The 20951-nt window shown below is 42.2% G+C and overlaps 1 protein-coding gene across 2 annotated transcripts; it reads left to right on the forward strand.

The window, feature by feature from the left end:
* Positions 1-1433: 1433 nt before the first annotated feature.
* On the forward strand, positions 1434-19080 carry LOC129813939 (nuclear receptor ROR-beta-like). Of its 2 annotated transcripts, XM_055866594.1 has the most exons (10): positions 1434-1858; positions 2621-2719; positions 11920-12005; positions 12214-12355; positions 13860-14375; positions 14649-14776; positions 14865-14997; positions 15595-15702; positions 15840-16063; positions 16831-19080. In XM_055866594.1, exons 4-10 carry the CDS (start codon positions 12247-12249, stop codon positions 16993-16995), a joined length of 1383 nt encoding a protein of 460 aa, XP_055722569.1. In that variant the 5' UTR covers positions 1434-1858; positions 2621-2719; positions 11920-12005; positions 12214-12246; the 3' UTR covers positions 16996-19080. The 2 variants fall into 2 exon arrangements, with proteins under 2 accessions (XP_055722569.1, XP_055722568.1); XM_055866593.1 differs by lacking the exon at positions 2621-2719.
* The last annotated feature ends 1871 nt before the right edge of the window (positions 19081-20951 follow it).

The raw sequence follows: 20951 nt of genomic DNA on the forward strand, positions 1-20951 counted from the left end.
CTCTCCCTCTCTCTCTTTCTGTCCTTTTGGTTCCCTCTCTCTCTCTCTCTCTCTCTCTCTCTCTCTCTCTCTCTCTCTATCTCTGTCCTTCTGGTTCACTCTCTCTCTCTCTCTGTCCTTCTGGTTCACTCTCTCTCTCTCTGTCCATCTGGTTCCCTCTCCCTCTCTCTCTCTCTGTCCTTCTGGTTCCCTCTCCCTCTCTCTCTTTCTGTCATTCTGGTTCCCTCTCTCTCTCTCTCTCTCTCTCTCTCTCTCTCTCTCTCTCTGTCCTTCTGGTTCACTCTCTCTCATTTTCTATATTTTCTCTCTCTTTGCATATTTCTCCCTGTTTATTTCACTCTCTTTCTCTCCTTTTCAACAGACTAGAAAAACATGTCTGCTTGCATGCCTCCCAGTCATGTTGGAGACATCTCCCTCCCTCCCTCCCTGCCTCCCTCCCTCCCTCCCTCCCTCTGAGTTGTTATGTGGTTATGTAAGTCTTCAGAACAGTGTGTCACCACGGTTGTCAAGGGAGACAGAGAACAGAGGGGCTATGGAAGAGGGTCAGGAGAGAAGGGAGAGAGAGAGAATGAGAGCTGGAGGATAGAGAGAAATGAATGAAAGATACAGATGAGTGAAGTGAAAGAGAGATGTATGATTATGCTATAAAAGTTGGAACAATACACATGATGTAATATCAGTAACTGAAATGTAACATCTAAAGGAGATAGAAGACAGAAAGAGGAGATAAGGACAAGAGTTGCCTAGAAAAGAAGATCAGAGATATTAAATAAACATGAAACAATCATTTTTTTAAACACAGAAGGGATACATAGAGGAAGGAAATCAAGGGATGAAGCTGGAGGAAGGAAATAGAGGGGAGGTGGAAATGAACTAACTGTGGGTGTAGGGAAAACAGAGAGAGTGGAGGAGAGAGTCACATATAGAGAGAGTGGGAAAAGGAGGAGAGAAAGACACAGGTATAGATAGGGCTGAGGGTTGTGCGGCTGCAGGCTCCACGCACTCCAGTGTTGCTCCTCTAACCTACTTTGATGTATCTGCCGTCCCCCTGTTTCATAACTAAGCTGCCAGAACCTTGCATCACATAGCACAACCCACACTCAGCTCTAACACTGTGAACGGCACCGAATCAGAAGGAATCATCACAACATAATGTTTTTCTTATCATAACACTGCCCATTTTACCGTAACACAACATGTGATACAAGTGCAGAATAAACTGGTTAGTCTACATACTGTGTCGTCCGTGCCTTGCAAAAACAAATGCTGATTTATGAAAAACGAGGGCAAAAAAAATGTTTTTAAAACCCACATGACTAAATGAGAGTTAAAGTGTTAATTGTTGTTGTTGTTTACAGTGGGTCATAGATACGTCGTTATGTTCGCTCCATTCTGAACAGTTCCCATCTCCAATCCTCCTTAAAACTCGATCCCGCGTGTGCGCGGCCACGAGAACTACGAGGGGACCTCGGGAGTGAGTTCGTCCACGCGTCGAGAAGTAGGTTAGCAGGGTAGACTGAGAACCTTGCAAGAACCTTGGAACCTTGCAAGCCAAGCTAAACCACCGTGGGAGTATTCTGTCAAGAAGTTACCGAAATAGTGCATCGAGACAAACAGGAAAACATGCAACTTGAACTGTCGAATTTCTTTGCATTTAATTAACTGTCGCAAGACTCTCCTCGCTGATTTTTGCCTTATTTTCGGAAAAAGTCGTTTCTAGTTCATTAGGCTAAATAAGTTTTTTTTGCGTGCCAGCAAATGCTGGTCTTTCAACAGTTTTACAGATATTTGTATTCAGTTACAACCCACATGAAGTCAAATTCATTGATCCAGAAACGATAAATATTCAACATGAGAGGTAAATGAATTATTATCATTCATATTCAAATGACCATACTTTGTAGACTTTTCAATGTCTCATATATCCTATGTTCATTTTGCCGAGAAACAATGTATCGAAAGCTATTGAAATGTAAATAACTTTAGCTAAAAGTGCAACTGCTTTCCTTTTCAAGTGCGTAGGCTATCACCTTAATCGCTCCTTCTGCTTTAGCCTGCCTGGATTATCTGGTTTCTCTTGCCAGGTGCGCCACTGCCTCGGAATATTATAGGAATTCCTTGGCTGTAGGCTGGAGAGTTTTCTGTAACTAGTGAAAATGCTTATAATATATATATATTTTATTCATAATAAAATACTGTTTAAGTTAAATGTGTGAACAATGTTGTAAAGGGTTGTAAAGTCTGGTTAATTAGGCTGTTATACACAATTTATTGGTATACAGCCTGAAACATGTTTGTGCAAAATCGTTTAAATGTTCCTTACAAGCCTGAATGTTGAATAAAATTACATTTGAACTTACATCCCATGCTTAATACGGGCAAAACTAAATACATGTTGTTTTCAAATTGTCATAAAATTGTCTCAAATTGATTACAATTTCACTCATTGGATATAATATAATCGAATGAGTGATAATATATATAATATAACTCATATAATCGAACCGGCCCTGCATACAAATACCTTGGTATTTGGATTGACGATGATTTAACATTTAAAACATATGAATGAGCTTGTTAAGAAGCTAAGATTTAAATTGGGCTTTTTTTTCTTTTACAGAAACAAAGCTTACCTCACTATTCAACAGGAAGCAGATTTACAAATGAACCCTGCACAAAGAGCCTTTAGTCTCAATATGACTTCTCTGTTGAAATAAAGGTAAATAAACTCTACCTGTTGTCTGTGAGGGCTGTCTTTCAGCTGCTCGAAATTTGAGACAAAAATATCCACAGGAAAGTATTGTTTACTTGACTTTTTGGGGGATATTTGGTTTTCTTTCATCAATAGCAAATGAACCAAGCATCCCATGACAGTGAAAATGGAATATTCTCAATCAGGGAAGGATAGATAGTTTTTTTTAAATGTTACTTTTTTTTGATGATTGAAATCTGAATTGATTTTTTTTTTTTTTTACACCAACAAAAAATGTTCTCCATCCTCCCCCTGATTCAGAATATACCATTATCATAGAATGCTTGATTCAATAGCTTTTAACAAGAGAAAACTGAATAACCAATAAAAAACTAACTTTACCTTAGTGCCTAACCAACCAAATACCTACCAGCTCTAAAAAGTCAGGTTAACAATACTTTTCTGTCGATATTTTGTCTCAAATTTTGAGCAGCTGAAGGACAAGCCGCACATACAACTGGTAGAGTAAGTTCAATGTAATTTTATTCTTCACGTGCTTTGTAAACAACAGGTGTGGACTAACAATGAAATGCTTGCATAGGGGCCCTTCCCAAAAATTCAAAAAGAGAAATAAATTATAGAAAAGTGAAACACGTAATAATAGATACACAATGAGTAACGATAACTTGGCTATACACAAGGGGTACCATTTATATAACTAGGAATAAAGTGACAGATAGTAAACGGCGGCAGCAGCAGCGTATGTGATGAGTTAAAAACTTTATTGCAAAAAGGGTCAATGCAGATAGTCCAGGTAGCTATTTGGTTAACTATTTAGCTAACTAGCAGTCTTATGGCTTGGGGCAGAAGCTGTTCAGGGTCCTGCTGGTTCTAGACTTGGTGCATCGGTACCACTTGCAAAGGTGCCATCAAGGCAAAGGGTGGCTACTTTGAAGAATCTGAAATATAAAGTATATTTTGATTTGTTTAACACTTTTTTGGTTACTACATGATTCCGTATGTGTTATTTCATAGTTTTGATGTCTTCACTATTATTGTACAATGTAGAAAATAGTAAAAATTATGAAAAACCTGGATTATTTTTTTTTTTTTTACCGTTATTTTACCAGGTAAGTTGACTGAGAACACGTTCTCATTTGCAGCAACGACCTGGGGAATAGTTACAGGGGAGAGGAGGGGGATGAATGAGCCAATTGTAAACTGAATGAGTAGGTGTGTCGGAACTTTTGACTGATACTGTATATATCGTGAATCACCCATAGACCATATTGCCCTCCTCCCTATTGGCTGTCTCATTGTCATCAGTGATTTTTTACATTTTTTGTATTAAACTTTATTTAACTAGGCAAGTCAGTTAAGAACAAATAACTTATTTACAATGATGGCCTAGGAACAGTGGGTTAACTGCCTTGTTCAGGGGCAGAACGAAAGATTTTTACCTTGTCAGCTCGGGGATTCGATCTAGCAACTGGCCCAATGCTCTAACCACTAGGCTACCTGCCGCCCCAAATCAGATCAGGCCTACCACCATCATGTCGTTGGCAAAATTTATGATAGTGTTGGAGTTGTGGGTGAACAGGGAGTACAGGAGTGGACTAAACGCACACCCCTGAGGGGCCACTGTGTTAAGGGTCAGTGTGACGGATGTGTTGTTGCCTACCCTCACCACCTGGGAAGTCAAGGATCCAGTTGCAGAGGGAGGTGTTCAGTCCCAGGGCCCGTAGCTTAGTGATGAGCTTGGAGTGCACCATGGTGTTGAACGCTGAGATGCAGTCAATGGACAGCATTCTCACGTAGGTGTTCCTTTTGTCCACATCATCTGTGGATCTATTGGGGCGGTATACGAATTCAAGTGGGTCCAGGGTGTCTGGGATGATGGTGTTGATGTGAGCCATGACTATCCTTTTAAAGCATTTCTTGGCTACATATGTGAGTGCTACAGGGTGATAGTCATTTAGACAGGTTACATTGGCGTTCTTGGGCACAGGGACTATGGTAGTTTGCTTGAAACATGTTGGCATTACAGACTGGGTTAGGGAGAGGTTGAAAATGTCAGTGAAGACACTTGTCGGCTGGTCAGTGTATGCTCTGAGTATGCATCCTGGTAATCTGTCTGGCTCTGCGGCCTTGTGAACGTTAACCTGTTTAAAGGTCTTACTCACAGCGGCTAGGGAGAGCGTGATCACACAGTCTTCTAGAACAGCTGATGCTCTTACGCATGGTTCAGTGTTTCTTGGCTCCGAGGTATTTAGCTTGTCCGGTAGGACCGTGTCACTGGGTAGCTCGGGTGTGGGGGGAGGGGAGGGAGAGAGGGAGGGAAAGAAGGAGGGACGGAGAGCGAGAGGGAGGGAGGCAGAGAGAGAGAGAGACAGCCAAAATAGTTGACATGATTGAAAAAAATTCACAAACAGAAAGATTGTGATTAAAAAGTTCTGATTTGCGGCAATGTTCAGCTGTTGCTACTTTTGTTGCTGATTGTCTTCTCAAGATGCTGCCTCTAAAATTGCAACAATGTTACTGCAATCAAAAGGCATACCAAGACATGTTACAATTACAGTCTGCGGCTGTCTCAACAATGTAACAGCACAGTAACAGATAGACATATATTGCTATTGTAGCATATAAAATGTATATTTACTTTTATGAATTATAGTATTTAGTGTTTGTTTGGATTGGGGGCTTTTGGCATAGTGAGGGTACTCTGTTCCTAATCTGTTTGTAGGGGGGGGGGATTTTCTGGGCCTATAGAGGGTGGCTGGCAGGATATCGAAATGTAAACAACCCCAGTTCTTTGGCTCACTGGACTAAAAATACAATTTTAAGAAGTCTCTCGTTTGCTGAGACCTAAAGAGAATTCCTTTTGTTTTTTGTTTGTATAGTTTTTTTAAAACCTTTTGTTTGTCTACGGAATCATTTTGTCAAAGTATTTATTTTGCACTTTTTTTTTTATTGTTAATATTTTTATTGTGTGTTGTTATTCCTCTTTTTGTGATTACAGTGACTAGTTTTTCACTCTTTTACATGTCATTAACAATCTATCACCAGCACAGCTTCACACAGCTTCACACCTGTGCAGTAATCCCCCTCTAATGGATTTTAGTTCTACTTGGTAATATTTGCATTCCATGTCAGATCAGAGTTTATTTAAATACTTATTGCACAGCCAAAGTGCAAATAATCATTTGTTTTGTGAGTGGAGAGTGAGTTGTAAACTTACCTCCATTAGGAAATGATCTGTTACACTGTCCTTCACCTTGTGTGACACAACAGGCAACAACCTCCTAGGGACTTGACTAGAGGGGCCTTGTATGCAGCAATAACTGCTCATTATGTTTCATGTAATATGATACTGTTTGGTTAGCCTACAGAGGGGTGGCCTAGAAGGCAACACCATCTCTGTTTTCTATGGCCTCCTGCACTGATTTGAAAACACAGGAAATATGCAAGCAATATGAATACCTACTGGGAGTTGGCTTTCACAAGTCCAGTTCTTTCCCATCAGTGTTGGTTGAGGGAAATGGAGAGGAGAAAAGGAAGGAAGCCACTTCAGACAATTGGGACACACCCTAATGTTGAATGATTCATTTGTAATAGAGTTCCACTTCCCTCAGATCAAAGCTTTTCACAGGCATTACATAACATTTACTGTAACATGCCCTGCCCAGAACTGTAAAAAAAATAAGTAAAAGCACAAAAGTGGTTCAAGTTTGTTACTGGAGTTGAAAAGGTTTATTGAGCGCACTGTTGCCTGTCTGTTGCCTGTGTGTATTGTACTCATAAGCCTAAGTTAAATGTGTGAGTGTTAAGAGTCAATTAGAACGTCATCTTCTCAAAGTAGACCTTTGGTCGACATAGATTGTATTATCTCCCTCGTTCTATGTCTCTGTGTGTGCACTTGCGTGTTACTATGAAAAACGAAGTGAAATGTGGCTGGCTGGGTCGGTCAGGAGGATCGGTCACCGGTGAAAGGGAATTGATCTGGCAGCCAAAGCTGAGTGATGATGTCCCCAGTCTGTCGGCCCCTGACGACACCCAACTCTCACCAGTACTCCAGCTCTGCGTTCAACACCATAGTGCCCACAAAGCTCATCACTAATCTAAGGACCCTGGGACTAAACACCTCCCTCTGCAACTGGATCCTGGACTTCCTGACGGGTCGGCCCCAGGTGGTAAGGGTAGACAACCACACGTCTGCCATGCTGATCCTCAACACTGGGGCCCCTCAGGGGGGAGGTGCTTAGTCCCCTCCTGTACTCCCTGTTCACACACGACTGCGTGGCCAAGTACGACTCCAACAACACCATTAAGTTAGCTGACGACACAACAGCGGTAGGCCTGATTACCGACAACGATGAGAAAGCCTATAGGGAGGACATCAGAGACCTGGCAGTGTGGTGCCAAGACAACAACCTCTCCCTCAATGTGATCAAGACAAAGGAGCTGATCATGGACTACAGGAAAAGGTGGGCCGAACAGGCCCCCATTAACATCGATGGGGCTGTAGTGGAGCGGGTCGAGAGTTTCAAGTTCCTTGGTGTCCACATCACCAACGAACTATAATGGTAAAAACACACCAAGACAGTCGTGAAGAGGGCACGACAACACCTTATCCCTCTCAGGAGACTGAAAAGATTTGGCATGGGTCCCCAGATCCTATAAAAGTTCTACAGCTGCACCATCGAGAGCATCCTGACCGGTTGCATCACCGCCTGGTATGACAACTGCTCGGCATCTGACCGTAACACGCTATGGAGGGTAGTGTGTACGGCCCAGTACATCACTGGGGCCAAGCTTCCTGCCATCCAGGACCTATATACTAGGCGGTGTCAGAGGAAGGCCCAACATATTCACAAAGACTCCAGTCACCCAAGTCATAGACTGTTCTCTCTGCAACCGCACAGCAAGCGGTACCGGAGCGAAAAGTCTCGGACCAAAAGGCCATAAGACTGCTGACCAATTAATCAAATGGCCACCCGGACTATTTACATTGACACCCACCCCCCATTTGTTTTTACTCTGCTGCTACTCGCTGTTTATTATCTATGCATAGTCACTTTACCCCTACCTACATGTACAAATTACCTTGACTAACCTGTACCCCTGCACATTGACTCGGTACCGGTACCTCCTGTATATAGCCTTGTTATTGTTATTTTATTGTATTACTTTTTATAATTGTTTACTTGAGTTTATTTGGTAAATATTTTCTTAACTCTTTCTTGAACCGCGTTGTTGGTTAAGGGCTTGGAAGTAAGCATTTCACAGTAAGGTCTACATATTCGGTGCATGTGACAAATAAATTTGATTTGATCTTGTAGTGGTTACCACAGCATTTCTCAGTGCTTTATAATGCAAAATTGATTATTAATTATTTTGCAGAACATGTCATGCTTTAAAACAAGATGCAGTTCTGTAGATAAGGCTTCAGATGTCTCTTATTGTATCTCTCGCTTTAGCAAAGCAGAAGAGTCTAAATACATATGCTAATATTTGTTATGGCAGAACTGTTACAAATGGAGGTCTGTGTTATTCTGATCTTCTGACTTGCCTTAAACTGGGAACAAGAACCTAATTAGTTGAAGCAGAAGCTCAATTTCAGAGAGAGTAGTCAGATTAGATAGCAGATATGATACTGCCATACAGCTGATAGTTCATAGTCCTACTGGCACCAAGCCAGCTACAGTACAGTACCTAGTGGCTTTATGGATGTGTCCTTCGGTTGTCTTTCATTTCATCCCTTACGTAGTGTTTATCAAGTCTTCCCTCTCACTCACGCTTATCGAGCTGAAGAATATCAGTGGTAACTACAGTAATAAGAATCATTTTCATTTGAGCACTTTCAAACAACTGTTTAGAATTAAGATTTTTATTGTATCATTATTTATTTATTTTTTTGCTGAATATTAAGTAGACAGCTGTGCTTTGAGCTGTGCATTTCGGAGGCTCAGTCTAGTTGAGTTCCACCTTAAAACCTGGGGTAGAGAGCCCTATTCACACAGTGTGAAAGCGCCTGACTAGCCCCTGCTTACCCTCCCCTCAGTGAGAAAGTGTGTCAGTAGGACAGAATTGCATGACAGGCTACTGCGTCTGACTGATATCCCACACAACCAACCCCCGACAGGCCCTGCCCGCCCCCCAGCCAATGGGAGCTGCAGCGGCAGAGAGGAGGCGGGGCGGTAGCTAGAGTGACCTCCCCGAATGAGTATGTTTATGAAATGCTAGCAGACAAGAGTTATATAACTGAGCGAGTGTGTTTGTGAAATGCTCGCAGACAAGAGTTATATAACCGAGCGGAGGATTGGAGAGAAAAGAGAGGGCGAGGGCAGAAGGCAGGAGATACTTTTCCAATACATGCCTGCAGCTAGGGCTGGGCGATATGTCCTAAAAATCATGTTGTTTTTTCCCCTCAAATTTACGGACGATTCACGATATATATATATATATATATATTATTATTATATTATTATATATTGTTTAATGTTTTCTCCAAATAAGCTTTGTTGTACAATTAAAGGTGAAATACACTGCATTTCAAACAGTCAGCAATAATCTAATGAATACAGGACTTGTGAAATTATACATAGGCTAAATTATAAACCTTTCACAACCATAAGACCCACTAATAATGCTATTATTTTATCAACATAGTTTAACATGCTTTTTTTTGCAATAATCGTTGATCTGGCTTTAAAGTCAGTCTATGATAATGCCATTTTTTTTACAAATTTAACCAGAACCGTGCATTATGCACATTCACTAATAATAACTAACTTCTTGTAGCAGGCATTATAGAAAATTAACACAGGTGTCATGAATAATTTCTCAAACACAAGCCCATGTGCTAGTGAGTAGCCAGCTAATCTTTATATTTAAAGTTCAGTCAAATTTGATTTATTTGCTAGCTAACTTGGCAGAACTAGCTACCTAGGCATTTTAATAGTTATGAACACACTCTTCTGCCTGTCTCCAACTGTTTGAGTAGCATGCTAGCCTGTCCACTTTGTTCCCTTCTGTCTGTCTCCAACTGTTTGAGTAGCATGCTAGCCTGTCCACTTTGTTCCCTTCTGTCTGTCTCCAACTGTTTGAGTAGCATGCTAGCCTGTCCACTTTGTTCCCTTCTGTCTGTCTCCAACTGTTTGAGTAGCATGCTAGCCTGTCCACTTTGTTCCCTTCTGCCTGTCTCCAACTGTTTGAGTAGCATGCTAGCCTGTCCACTTTGTTCCCTTCTGTCTGTCTCCAACTGTTTGAGTAGCATGCTAGCCTGTCCACTTTGTTCCCTTCTGTCTGTCTCCAGCTGTTTGAACAGCATGCTAGCCTGTCCACTTTGTTCAGATGTTGAAATCAAGTGCCCTACCTTATTTCTCAGAATGCCAATTCAAACCAAATCAAATTGTATTTGTCACATGCACAGAATACAACCGGTGTAGACCTTACAGTGAAATGCTTACTTACAAGCCCTTAACCAACAATTAAGTTTTAACAAAAAGAAGTGTTAAGGAAGTATTTACTAAAATAAAATGAAGTAAAAAAATAAAGAAAAAAGAAAACATTTAAATTAATGAATTAAAAAGCAAAAATGACATAACAGTTGTGAGACAATATACAGTGGGTACCGGTACAGAGTCAATGTGCGGAGGCTATATACAGGGGGTACCGGTACAGAGTCAATGTGCGGAGGCTATATACAGGGGGTACCGGTACAGAGTCAATGTGCGGAGGCTATATACAGGGGGTACCGGTACAGAGTCAATGTGCGGAGGCTATATACAGGGGGTACCGGTACAGAGTCAATGTGCGGAGGCTATATACAGGGAGTACCGGTACAGAGTCAATGTAGAGGCTATATACAGGGGGTACCGGTACAGAGTCAATGTGGAGGCTATATACAGGGGGTACCGGTACAGAGTCAATGTGCGGAGGCTATATACAGGGGGTACCGGTACAGAGTCAATGTAGAGGCTATATACAGGGGGTACCGTTACAGAGTCAATGTGCGGAGGCTATATACAGGTGGTACCAGTACAGAGTCAATGCGGAGGCTATATACAGGTGGTACCAGTACAGAGTCAATGTAGAGGCTATATACAGGGGGTACCGGTACAGAGTCAATGTGCGGAGGCTATATACAGGTGGTACCAGTACAGAGTCAATGCGGAGGCTATATACAGGTGGTACCAGTACAGAGTCAATGTGGAGGCTATATGAGGCTGCTGTGAAGTAAAATAGCCAACCGGCTCCGTCTGTTTAAACTAAAACATGTTTTTCTTCACATACGACTGCCCTCCATTTTAGGCCCTTATATGGGCGAGGGAAAGATAGTGTGTGAGGGGACTGGGTTTCTGACACATGACTCTGTCTATTTCTGTCTTTCACCTCACTGGGTCCACAGACAGACTGACAGCATGAGAGACACACGGCCAGGTTTAGTTTCAAAGTCACTTCAATCAAATAATTTCCCCACTCTTTTTTATTGCATACTATGTTTACTTGTATTATTCTCTGTGCTGGGGCAATCTGTGTTAGTATGAAATATGGCACATAGATAAGGCATGATTAAAGTCAATATTTGTCCATTTGAATACCTTTCGGTCTGCTGCTATGACACTCAGAGCATGCAGGGCAGAGCCAACCTGACAGCCTGCCTCTCACTTCACAAGATGTTGATCATTGCCACATGCCAGGTGGAAACCTGTAAACCTGTTGCAAATGCCAATATTCAATCAATCAAACTGTATTTATAGAGCACATTTCTTACAAGGGATGCATTTTAAAGTGCTTAACAAATAAAATAGAGACGGTGAGAAAGATAACGCAAAAGGTTTTCTAAATGAGACATATTAAAATAGTCCTCCCTCCGTCGTATCAGAATCTTCCAGTGCTAGCCCTGCAGTGTGTCTATATAATGTATGTGTGAACGTTGCAACACATTATGCAATGAAATCTGGTCATGATCTGAGCTCTTGGCCGTGCCCCAAGAGAGATTGGCCTCAGCAGGGGTGTTACTCAATAGTGAGAGTTGTTTGTGTGTGGCCATATTAGTCCCAACCCATATCCTTATTTTGAGATCTACTAGCTGTAGACTTGGCAGGGCAGTAATATTTTTATGGATTCTCATTCGTTTTTAATACGGGTTTAATAACTCACTTGATGGGTTGAGCTTCACAGCTTTTGTAATATACCCCCCCCCCCCCTCTCTCTCTCTACAGCTCAAATAGAAATAATACCCTGCAAGATATGTGGGGACAAATCCTCAGGTATCCACTATGGTGTCATTACCTGCGAAGGTTGCAAGGTGAGCTAGTAGTAGTATTAGTTGGGTTTCTTCTTTACCTTTTTCATGTGTTCTTTAACAATATGAAACAAAGACAAGCTGCAATTGAAAATATCCTTAGTTGTGATCAATGAAATAATTATTCAATTTTGTAACATCTAGGTTTATGATACTGGAATTCTATACATTATGTAATCATTTGACTCATCCTTTGTGTTCCTTTGTGTAGGGATTCTTCCGCCGCAGCCAGCAGAACAATGCCATGTACTCGTGTTCCCGCCAGAGAAACTGTCTTATTGACCGAACCAACCGCAATCGCTGCCAACACTGCAGACTGCAGAAGTGTCTGGCTTTGGGCATGAGCCGGGATGGTGAGTCACACACACAGACGTGCGTGGAGCCCAGAAGAAAACTCATGACAAGTAGTCAACACTTGTTTCCACACAGATTTACTGTATATACAGTGCATTTGACTTTTCCCACATTTTGTTACGTTACAGCCTTACTCTAAAATGGATTAAATAAAAATAAAATGTCCTCTTCAATCTACACACAATAATCCATAATGACAAAGCGATAACAGGTTTTAAAAAAAAAAGAATTCAGACCCTTTGCTATGAGACTCGAAATTGAGGTCAGGTGCATCCAGTTTCCGTTGATTATCCTTGAGATGTTTCGACAACTTGATTGGAGTCCACCTGTGGTAAATTAAATTGATTAGACATGATTTGAAAAGGTACACACCTGTCTATATAAGGTCCCACAGTTGACAGTGCATGTCAGAGCGAAAACCAAGCCATGAGGTCAAGGGAATTATCCGTAGAGCGCCGAGACAGGATTGTGTCGAGGCACAGATCTGGGGAAGGGTACCAACAAATGTCTACAGCATTCAAGGTCTTCAAGAACATAGTGGCCTCCAGCATTCTTAAATGAAAGAAGTTTGTAACAACCAAGACTCTTCTTAGAGCTGGCCAAACTGAGAAATCAGGGGAGAAGGGCCTTGGTCAGGCAGGTGACCAAGAACCTGATGGTCACTCTGACAGAGCTCCAGAGTTCCTCTGTGGAGATGGGAGAACCTTCCAGAAGGACAACCATCTCTGCAGCACTTCACCAATCAGGCCTTTATGGTATAGTGGCCAGACGGAAGCCACTCCTCAGTAAAAGGCACATGACAGCCCACTTGGAATTTGCCAAAAGGCACCTAAAGGGCTCTCAGACCATGAGAAACAAGATTCTCTGGTCTGATGAAACCAAGATTGAACTCTTTGGCCTGAATGCCAAGCGCCACGTCTTGAGGAATCCAGGCACGCTCATCACCTGGCCGATACCATCCCTACGCTGAAGCATGGTGGTGGCAGCATCATGCTGTGGAGATGTTTTTCATCAGCAGGAACTGGGAGACTAGTTCCTGACTAGACTGAATGTTCTTGAGTGGCCCAGCCAGAGCCCGGACTTGAACCCGATTGCACATCTCTGAAGAGACCTGAAAATAGCTGTGCAGCGACGCTCCCCATCCAACCTGACAGCGCTTGAGAGGATCTGCAGAGATGAATGGGAGAAACTCCCAAAATACAGGTGTGCCAAGCTTGTAGCATCATATCCAAGAAGACGTGTGTCTGTAATCGCTGCCAAAGGTGCTTCAACAAAGTACTGAGTAACGGGTCTGAATACTTATGTAAATGTGATATTTAGTAAAAATGTATAAAAACCAGTTTTTGCTTTATCATTATGGAGTATTGCGTGTAGATTGCTAAGGGGGGAAAAAAATAAGGCTGTAATGTAACAAAATGTGGGAAAAGTGAAGGGGTCTGAATACTTTCCGAATGCACTGTATATAGATACTTACATTCTGATTCTTCTCTTGTCTCCCTCCAGCGGTGAAGTTTGGCCGTATGTCTAAGAAGCAGCGAGACAGCCTGTACTCTGAGGTTCAGAAGCACCAGAAGAACCAGGAGGTTCTGAACCAGGAGGTTATGAACCAGGGGTGTCTGAACCAGGGTTTGTCCCTGACCGGGGAAGATGTGGCAGGGGGAGACAGTGAGGGGGACAGGCACAGGGAGCTTAGTCACTCCTACAGCAGCGGCGGCTCCAGCTCCACCCTGAGTGACCTGGATGACATCCCCGACCTGTTTGACCTGCCCTTGACCCCGGAGGAGGCCCACAAGTACTGCAGCCTGGAGCTGCTGGGAGGCCACGGAGGAAGCACCGGGAACACCTCAAACTCTTCATCGTCATCATCCTCTAACAATTCGTCCAATCAGAACTCGCCGCAGCAGAATCTGCTGGATGTCACCGACGCCAATGGAATCAAACATGAGTACCAGATGTTGTCGCACACACAAGCCGCGCTGCTGGCGCCACTGGCCGATGACTGCACTCTTATGGAAAAAGGTACGAAATCTATTACTATTTCTATATCTAACATCACCATCAAAATTTCCCAATATCAAGTAAACATGTTATCTGTAGTGGTCTTGTATTCATATGGTCCTGTTTTGTTTCAGGGCGTATCACCCAGAGTGTTTTTCTGTTTCAGAGCGTATCACCCAGAGTGTTTTTCTGTTTCAGAGCGTATCACCCAGAGTGTTTTTCTGTTTCAGAGCGTATCACCCAGAGTGTTTTTCTGTTTCAGAGCGTATCACCCAGAGTGTTTTTCTGTTTCAGAGCGTATCACCCAGAGTGTTGTCAAGTCCCACTTGGAGACGAGTCAGTACAGTTCTGACGACCTGAAGAGGCTGACAAACAGTGGGATTCATTACTCACCTGAGGAGACCCGCAACTTCCAGTGCAAGGTGAAGACACACACACACACACACACTGCTACTCACTAATGTCTTGAATTATTGTTGTATTAAATTATAATTTCTCTATTTCTCCCAGTCTGAAGAGTTTATGTGGCAGCAGTGTGCCCACCACATCACCAATGCCATCCAGTACGTGGTGGAGTTTGCCAAACGCATCACTGGCTTCATGGACCTGTGTCAGAACGACCAGATCATTTTGCTCAAAGCAGGTTCGTACCTTTATACATGCACACATCCAGATTACACGTACCGCTCAAACCACTTTAGGACATGCACACACTGATTGTTATGTGAACGCTCTTTCTTACACACACATATACAAATAAACATGGATCAAACCCTATAACATTGAAGCACATTCCTGTAATGAGTGAAGAAATGGCAGAAGTCCTTTATCTTGTCCTTTTTTCCAACCTTTGTGCTCTTTATGTTTTTTACAAACCACACATCACTGCTCCGACCATTTCACTAAACCGTCTCTGAAACATCCATTTAACTAAACCGTCTCTGAAACATATTTATACCATTCAACAACCATTATATCTGCACACACACACGTTGATTTGACGATAACTCAATTAATGTTTGAAACCCCCTTTTGATAAGTTCTTGATAATCCGTATTGCCCTGCTGACTTTCAAATTGTTCAAATGACTTACATCTGTGATCCTCCAATCCGAAATGTTTAACTTTCCGTTGGGTGTTTTTTCTTCTGCATGTTGTAACATCTTCTGTGCTCTCGGTATCCCCCCTTCCACTCACTTCTCTTTCTCCATTTCTGTGGCTCTCGATGGTTGCCTTTGCAGGCTGTCTGGAGGTACTGTTGATCAGGATGTGCAGAGCGTTTAACGCTAACACCAACACCATGTTCTTTGATGGCAAGTTTGCTTCCGCCCAGCTCTTCAAAGCCCTCGGTAAGCGTCTCAGATAGGTTAGCCTGCCCCTTGTCTGATAACAGTATCAGCTTTATACATTCTAAATACTGTAACTACTCCAAATACAATTCAGTGGAACATGTGTGCATATCTAATATTGTGATTTTTCTCTGCAGGTTGCGATGACCTGGTCAGTGCCGTGTTTGACCTGGCTAAAGGTCTCTGCCGCCTGCAGCTGACCGATGAGGAGATGGCTCTGTTCAGCGCCGCAGTCCTTCTGTCCCCAGAGCGACCATGGCTGACCGACAGCCAGAAGGTCCGGAAGCTGCAGGAGAAGCTCTTCCTGGCTCTGCAACACAGTCTGCACATGAGCGGGGCCGCCGACGACAAACTAGACCAGGTAGAAGGGATCCAGATTTTGTCAAATTAACAGATTTGACTTTTTGTTGCAGGTTTGGAGAACAAATTTAGCAGGTTAAGAGAATGGGGTTAAGTTTAGGAAAATGGTTAGGGTTAGCCAAAATGCCCCAAAATTCTACTTTTGAGGTTAGTTTGATAAAAACTAGATCTCTTCTAGCCATGAGCGGGAATACTCAGCACACGGCACGATGACAGAACACAGCTTCTAGCCATGACCCAGTTGTCATTGGCTGAGATCCACCATATGGGAATCACTGGTGTAGCAGACGTCTCCTCTCCAAGAACTTTATGATACGGTCCTCTACAGAATATTCCAAACAGCTGCATAAGCATATTTTATGGGGCCTTAAGGCCTTGTGCTGTAGAGTAAACCAGTGGTTCCCCAACTCCAGTCCTCCAGTAACCCCAACAGTGCACATTTTTGTTGTAGAACCGTACAAGCACACCTGATTCAACTTGTCAACTAATCATCGAGCCCTCGACAAGTTGAATCAGGTGTTTGTCCAGGGCTGCAACTAAAATGTGTACTGTTGGGGGTTCTGGAGGACTGGAGCTGGGAAACGCTGCTGTAGACATTCTTTAAGACAAACAGTTAAACAGTCTAGTGTTGTAAGCCGGATCTATCCCTTGCAACTTAGCTTAAGTCCATACACATTTCATGTGTTCTCTGGATTTCTTCCATCCCACCATGTCCATAAATATTGAGTGTATTTTCCTGACTTATCCCGGTGTCCTCTTCTCCTGTAGATGGTGTCCAAGCTGCTGATGATGAAGTCCATCTGTAATCTCCACGTCAACAAGCTGGAGTTCTTCCGTCTGGTTCACCCCGAGACCGCATGCAGCTTCCCACCACTCTATCGGGAAGTGTTCGGGAGTGAGATCTCTCTACCCGACTCTACAAACAGCTCCTAGAGAGAAATATGGAGTGAATGTGTTAGAGGCAGGTTAAGAAAAGTGGGGAGATTGAGTGAGGGATATAAATATTGAACTCAGAAATAACCAGCAGTTAACTAGACAATCCAGGACTTAAAATACTCAGTTTCCCAGCATGCTGTGGCGTTATTCCTCCACTATCCTAGCAGGCCATGCATCTTACACTACAGACTTCACCTTCAGGGTCCTTTTGTACTGTAGCACTTTGGACAAACTAATGGGCAATATGCATATTCTACAGTGTGAACAAAGATCATTTAACATTAGGACATCGATGCTCCCCAAACCCGTCATGAATGTACCTCACTGACAACCACCAATGCACCAGCCAGAACCACACACCGAATGTACGTATTAACACTCTGGGACAGTTTGACTGGTTGAATTAGAATCATTGTAATGCTATGGTTCTACTCAACAGATACAGGGTTCTTTAATTTATAGTCCCAAAGACACAGTTATCAGTGGTACACATATGTAGACTGCATGTATGTTGGACATGTATGTTTTCACCAGCCCCATGAGACCAAGATTATCATTCAGTTATTTCTCTGTTACAAATGAGGATATAAACATGTATGACATGCCACACTACTTGGTCATGGCCTTATTGGTCAATTATTCTTTATTGATCGTCTGCCGACAGGTTTGTAGCAAACTCACAGGATGGTCACACACTCAGACGTAGGCACTTGTTCTGACAGTGTTTGGTGCTGCCCTTTGTAGACTTAAAAAATGCAATGAGAAACCTCAGTCGCTCACCTACTTCCCTTGAGAGAGAGAGAGTCAGGTTTCCATGGCAACACCCACCCCCATAGCAACCCAATGGGGTTACGCAATGTATGTCATTTGACCATTCGGGAGGCTGAACACTCTTTGCATAGTGAACACTGCCAAGGTAGGCAGCCCAATCACACGAAGGCAAAGGAGGGTCTCTAGTAGAATAGCCCAACATTGTCAATGAAACGGACTCTTGCCTCATGAGACCGCGCTGGGTGAAAGAAACAGCAGAAGACAGAACATAAGAAGAGACGAGGACACTTTATGAACTCTGAATAACAAAGTGACTTGAGGAGAACAGCTCCTCTGTGAGAGTCCTTAACCAGCAACATCCAGCCAATAGGAATAGTCTCCCATTCACTAATGCCTTGTCTTTGGGTTACAGTTAAATTGTCTGTGTGTAAACTCTCTTTGCTGGTTGGATCAACTGTATTATTTTTTGTACATTGATGTTTCCGTGTCATCTACTCCTCACCAAATGTCAAAGATCGTTCCTATCCACTATCCCACTGGGAGAGCACAAATCTAAGGATGGCCCGAGCTACCAGCTACCCCCCTGAGTTAGACATAATTTGTATAAGGTTTATGAGTCAGACAGGGCATCTCTTAACCCTTTGAGGAGCATGGACAGACAACATATCCTGATTCTACTTGTTCTTAATGAACTGTAAAGTTCCACAACAGAATACTGAGAATAAGGTTCTATGAACTCACTCCACAAAGGGCTAAAAGTGACTCGTAGCCACTCAGGGAGCTAGCTATGTTCTGTCAGTCTCTTCTAGCAGTGTCTTCTACTAGCAGTGTTTTCCTCTCACCTTGCAGCTAAGACAAGACCCATAACCTTGATCACTGTGTACGTAATCTTTGTCTGTGAATGTTACTCACACAGTGTCAGAGACCTTTCCCCTTTCTCAATATTATAACACAATCTGAATTTTACAAGACACAATCTAAAAAATATACATATTTTTAGAACATGTTATTCTTGGGATTTAATGTTGCTTTTGTTGTGAGTGTTATTTCTGTTGGTCTTTGATCTTTTTCTTTTCCTCCTGTTATGTCATCACATTTTTGTCTTGTAAAATAAGTGATCTATTTTTTTAAAGAAAACCTTAAAAAAAAACAGAAACTTTTTTTCCTCTCTATTCCCTGTAAGACAAAATGTACAATAGGTATATTGTCAGTCAAAGAGTAAACAAGTTACTCAGCTCAATGTATATTCTTGTATGTTGGAATACTTTACATGTGCTTTAAAGAATATAATAAAAGTATTTCTTTTGAATATGTGAAGTGTCTGTCTTAAAAATGTTAACTCTCTCATCACACACTTGGTTTAGTTACATAAAAAAGGATAATACCACTTACAGCATACAGAATAGTGGTAATAGTATGGAAACATTATTTGCCTAGATACCCCTTAATTTCAAAATCATATACTTGTTTCCGGGTAATACACCACATACAGTGCATTCGGAAATTATTTAGAACCCTTAATTTTTCCACATTTTGTTACGTTACAGCCTTATTCTAAAATGGATTTAAAAAATAATCCCCTAATCAATCTGCACATAATACCCCATAATGACAAAGCAAAGCTGTTCTTTTGAAATTTTTGAAAATGTATTAAAAATACAAAACTGAAATATCACATTTACATAAGTATTCAAACCCTTTACTCAGTACTTTGTTGACGAACCTTTGGTAGCGATTACAGCAGCAAGTCAGGGTGGCAGGTAGCCTAGTAGTTGGGCCAGTAACCAAAGGGTTGCTGGATCAAATCCACAAATCTGTTGTTCTGCCTGGTAGGCCATCATTGTAAATAAGAATTTGTTCTTAACTGACTTGCCTAGTTAAAACATTTGTTTAAGTATTCATGGGTATGACCCTACAAGCTTGGCACACCTGTATTTGGTGAGTTTCTCAAATGTAATCCATTTTAGAATAAGGCTGCAATGTAACAAAATGTGGAAAAAGTCAAGGGGTCTGAATACCTTCCAAATGTACAGTACATTGTGTGTAACCATAGCTACAAGAACAATATCTGAAAGGAACAAATAGATGTCAGTATTATCGTGATGGCTCCCCCTAGCTTTCCAATAAGCTCAGTGGAGTTTCTGCCATATTTCTCTCATGGATCCAGTCCATCCAGATCTGTGAACACTGAAGTGGTAGGAGCTGGATGATAGGGCTAGGGACCAAATGGAACCGGGCCTCAAATCAAATCTATTTGTCACATACACAGTTTACAGCAAGTATAAAAAGTGCAGCCAAATGGTTATGTGCTAGCTCCCTCAACAATGCAGTACGCTAATCAATAATCAACAATAATAACAATGAAAAGAGTTGAGAGTCTTATGTATAAGACATTAGCCTGGTCCCAGATCTGTTTGTGCTTTTACAAACTCCATTGTCATTGTTTTGGCATGCCATTTCCATAAGGAGTTGGCTAGAGAGCAGAGTCAGACTGGGACAAGGTTAAGAACACATCACACTCCTAACTGCAGAGGGGGACCTGGATCATTCAGGATGGCACCACATTGTAAAACGTATCGCGCTGAACAGACATGATTCTCTGCAATAAGAAAAGGTATAACATCAGCACCATACATTTTTGTATATATTCTGCAGCATTGTAAATATTGTACCTCTCTGAATAAGGCTCAAATGTTGCCAAAAACATTCACGCCTTGGGAAAGGAAAAGGAGCCGACTGGGAAAAATCCATTGTCCTCAGCAGAGCTGTCACTGACTGCCACCCCTGTGGCCCACAGCTAGTCCCTTCCCCGATGCCTCTTTTCCTTCTCCGGCAATGCTGTAGGGGGAGGGGATTGGGTAAAGGTGAAAGAAGATTCCCGTTGGCATCCACCTTTAATTCAAAAATACCGGTCCTCTCACAGATCTGCAGATAAAGAAGATGAGATTAGGAGAGGAATCGAATGCTTCTGAAATACAATAAGGGCCAGTTTCCTGGACACAGATCATTTCAATAGAGATTTTCAGTCCATGACTAGGTTTAGCCTAATCCGTGTCTGGGAAACTGTCCAGATGTCTTCAAAAAATAAATGGCCTGTCATCACATGGGGACATCACTGAAAATCAATCAGAGCAAATAAATTAGGATAGAATATCTTATCCCCTGAGTGTCTATAGACAAGC

This window comes from Salvelinus fontinalis, chromosome 17 (genome assembly GCF_029448725.1).
Source record: "Salvelinus fontinalis isolate EN_2023a chromosome 17, ASM2944872v1, whole genome shotgun sequence".
Taxonomy (NCBI): Eukaryota; Metazoa; Chordata; class Actinopteri; order Salmoniformes; family Salmonidae; genus Salvelinus; species Salvelinus fontinalis.

What these genes read in the sequence shown, in the direction of transcription:
- LOC129813939 (XM_055866593.1), top strand. An exon ending in TTACCTGCGAAGGTTGCAAG is followed by an intron (nt 12,006 to 12,213) that starts GTGAGCTAGTAG and finishes TCCTTTGTGTAG; the next exon opens with GGATTCTTCCGCCGCAGCCA. An exon ending in CCCGCAACTTCCAGTGCAAG is followed by an intron (nt 14,777 to 14,864) that starts GTGAAGACACAC and finishes TATTTCTCCCAG; the next exon opens with TCTGAAGAGTTTATGTGGCA.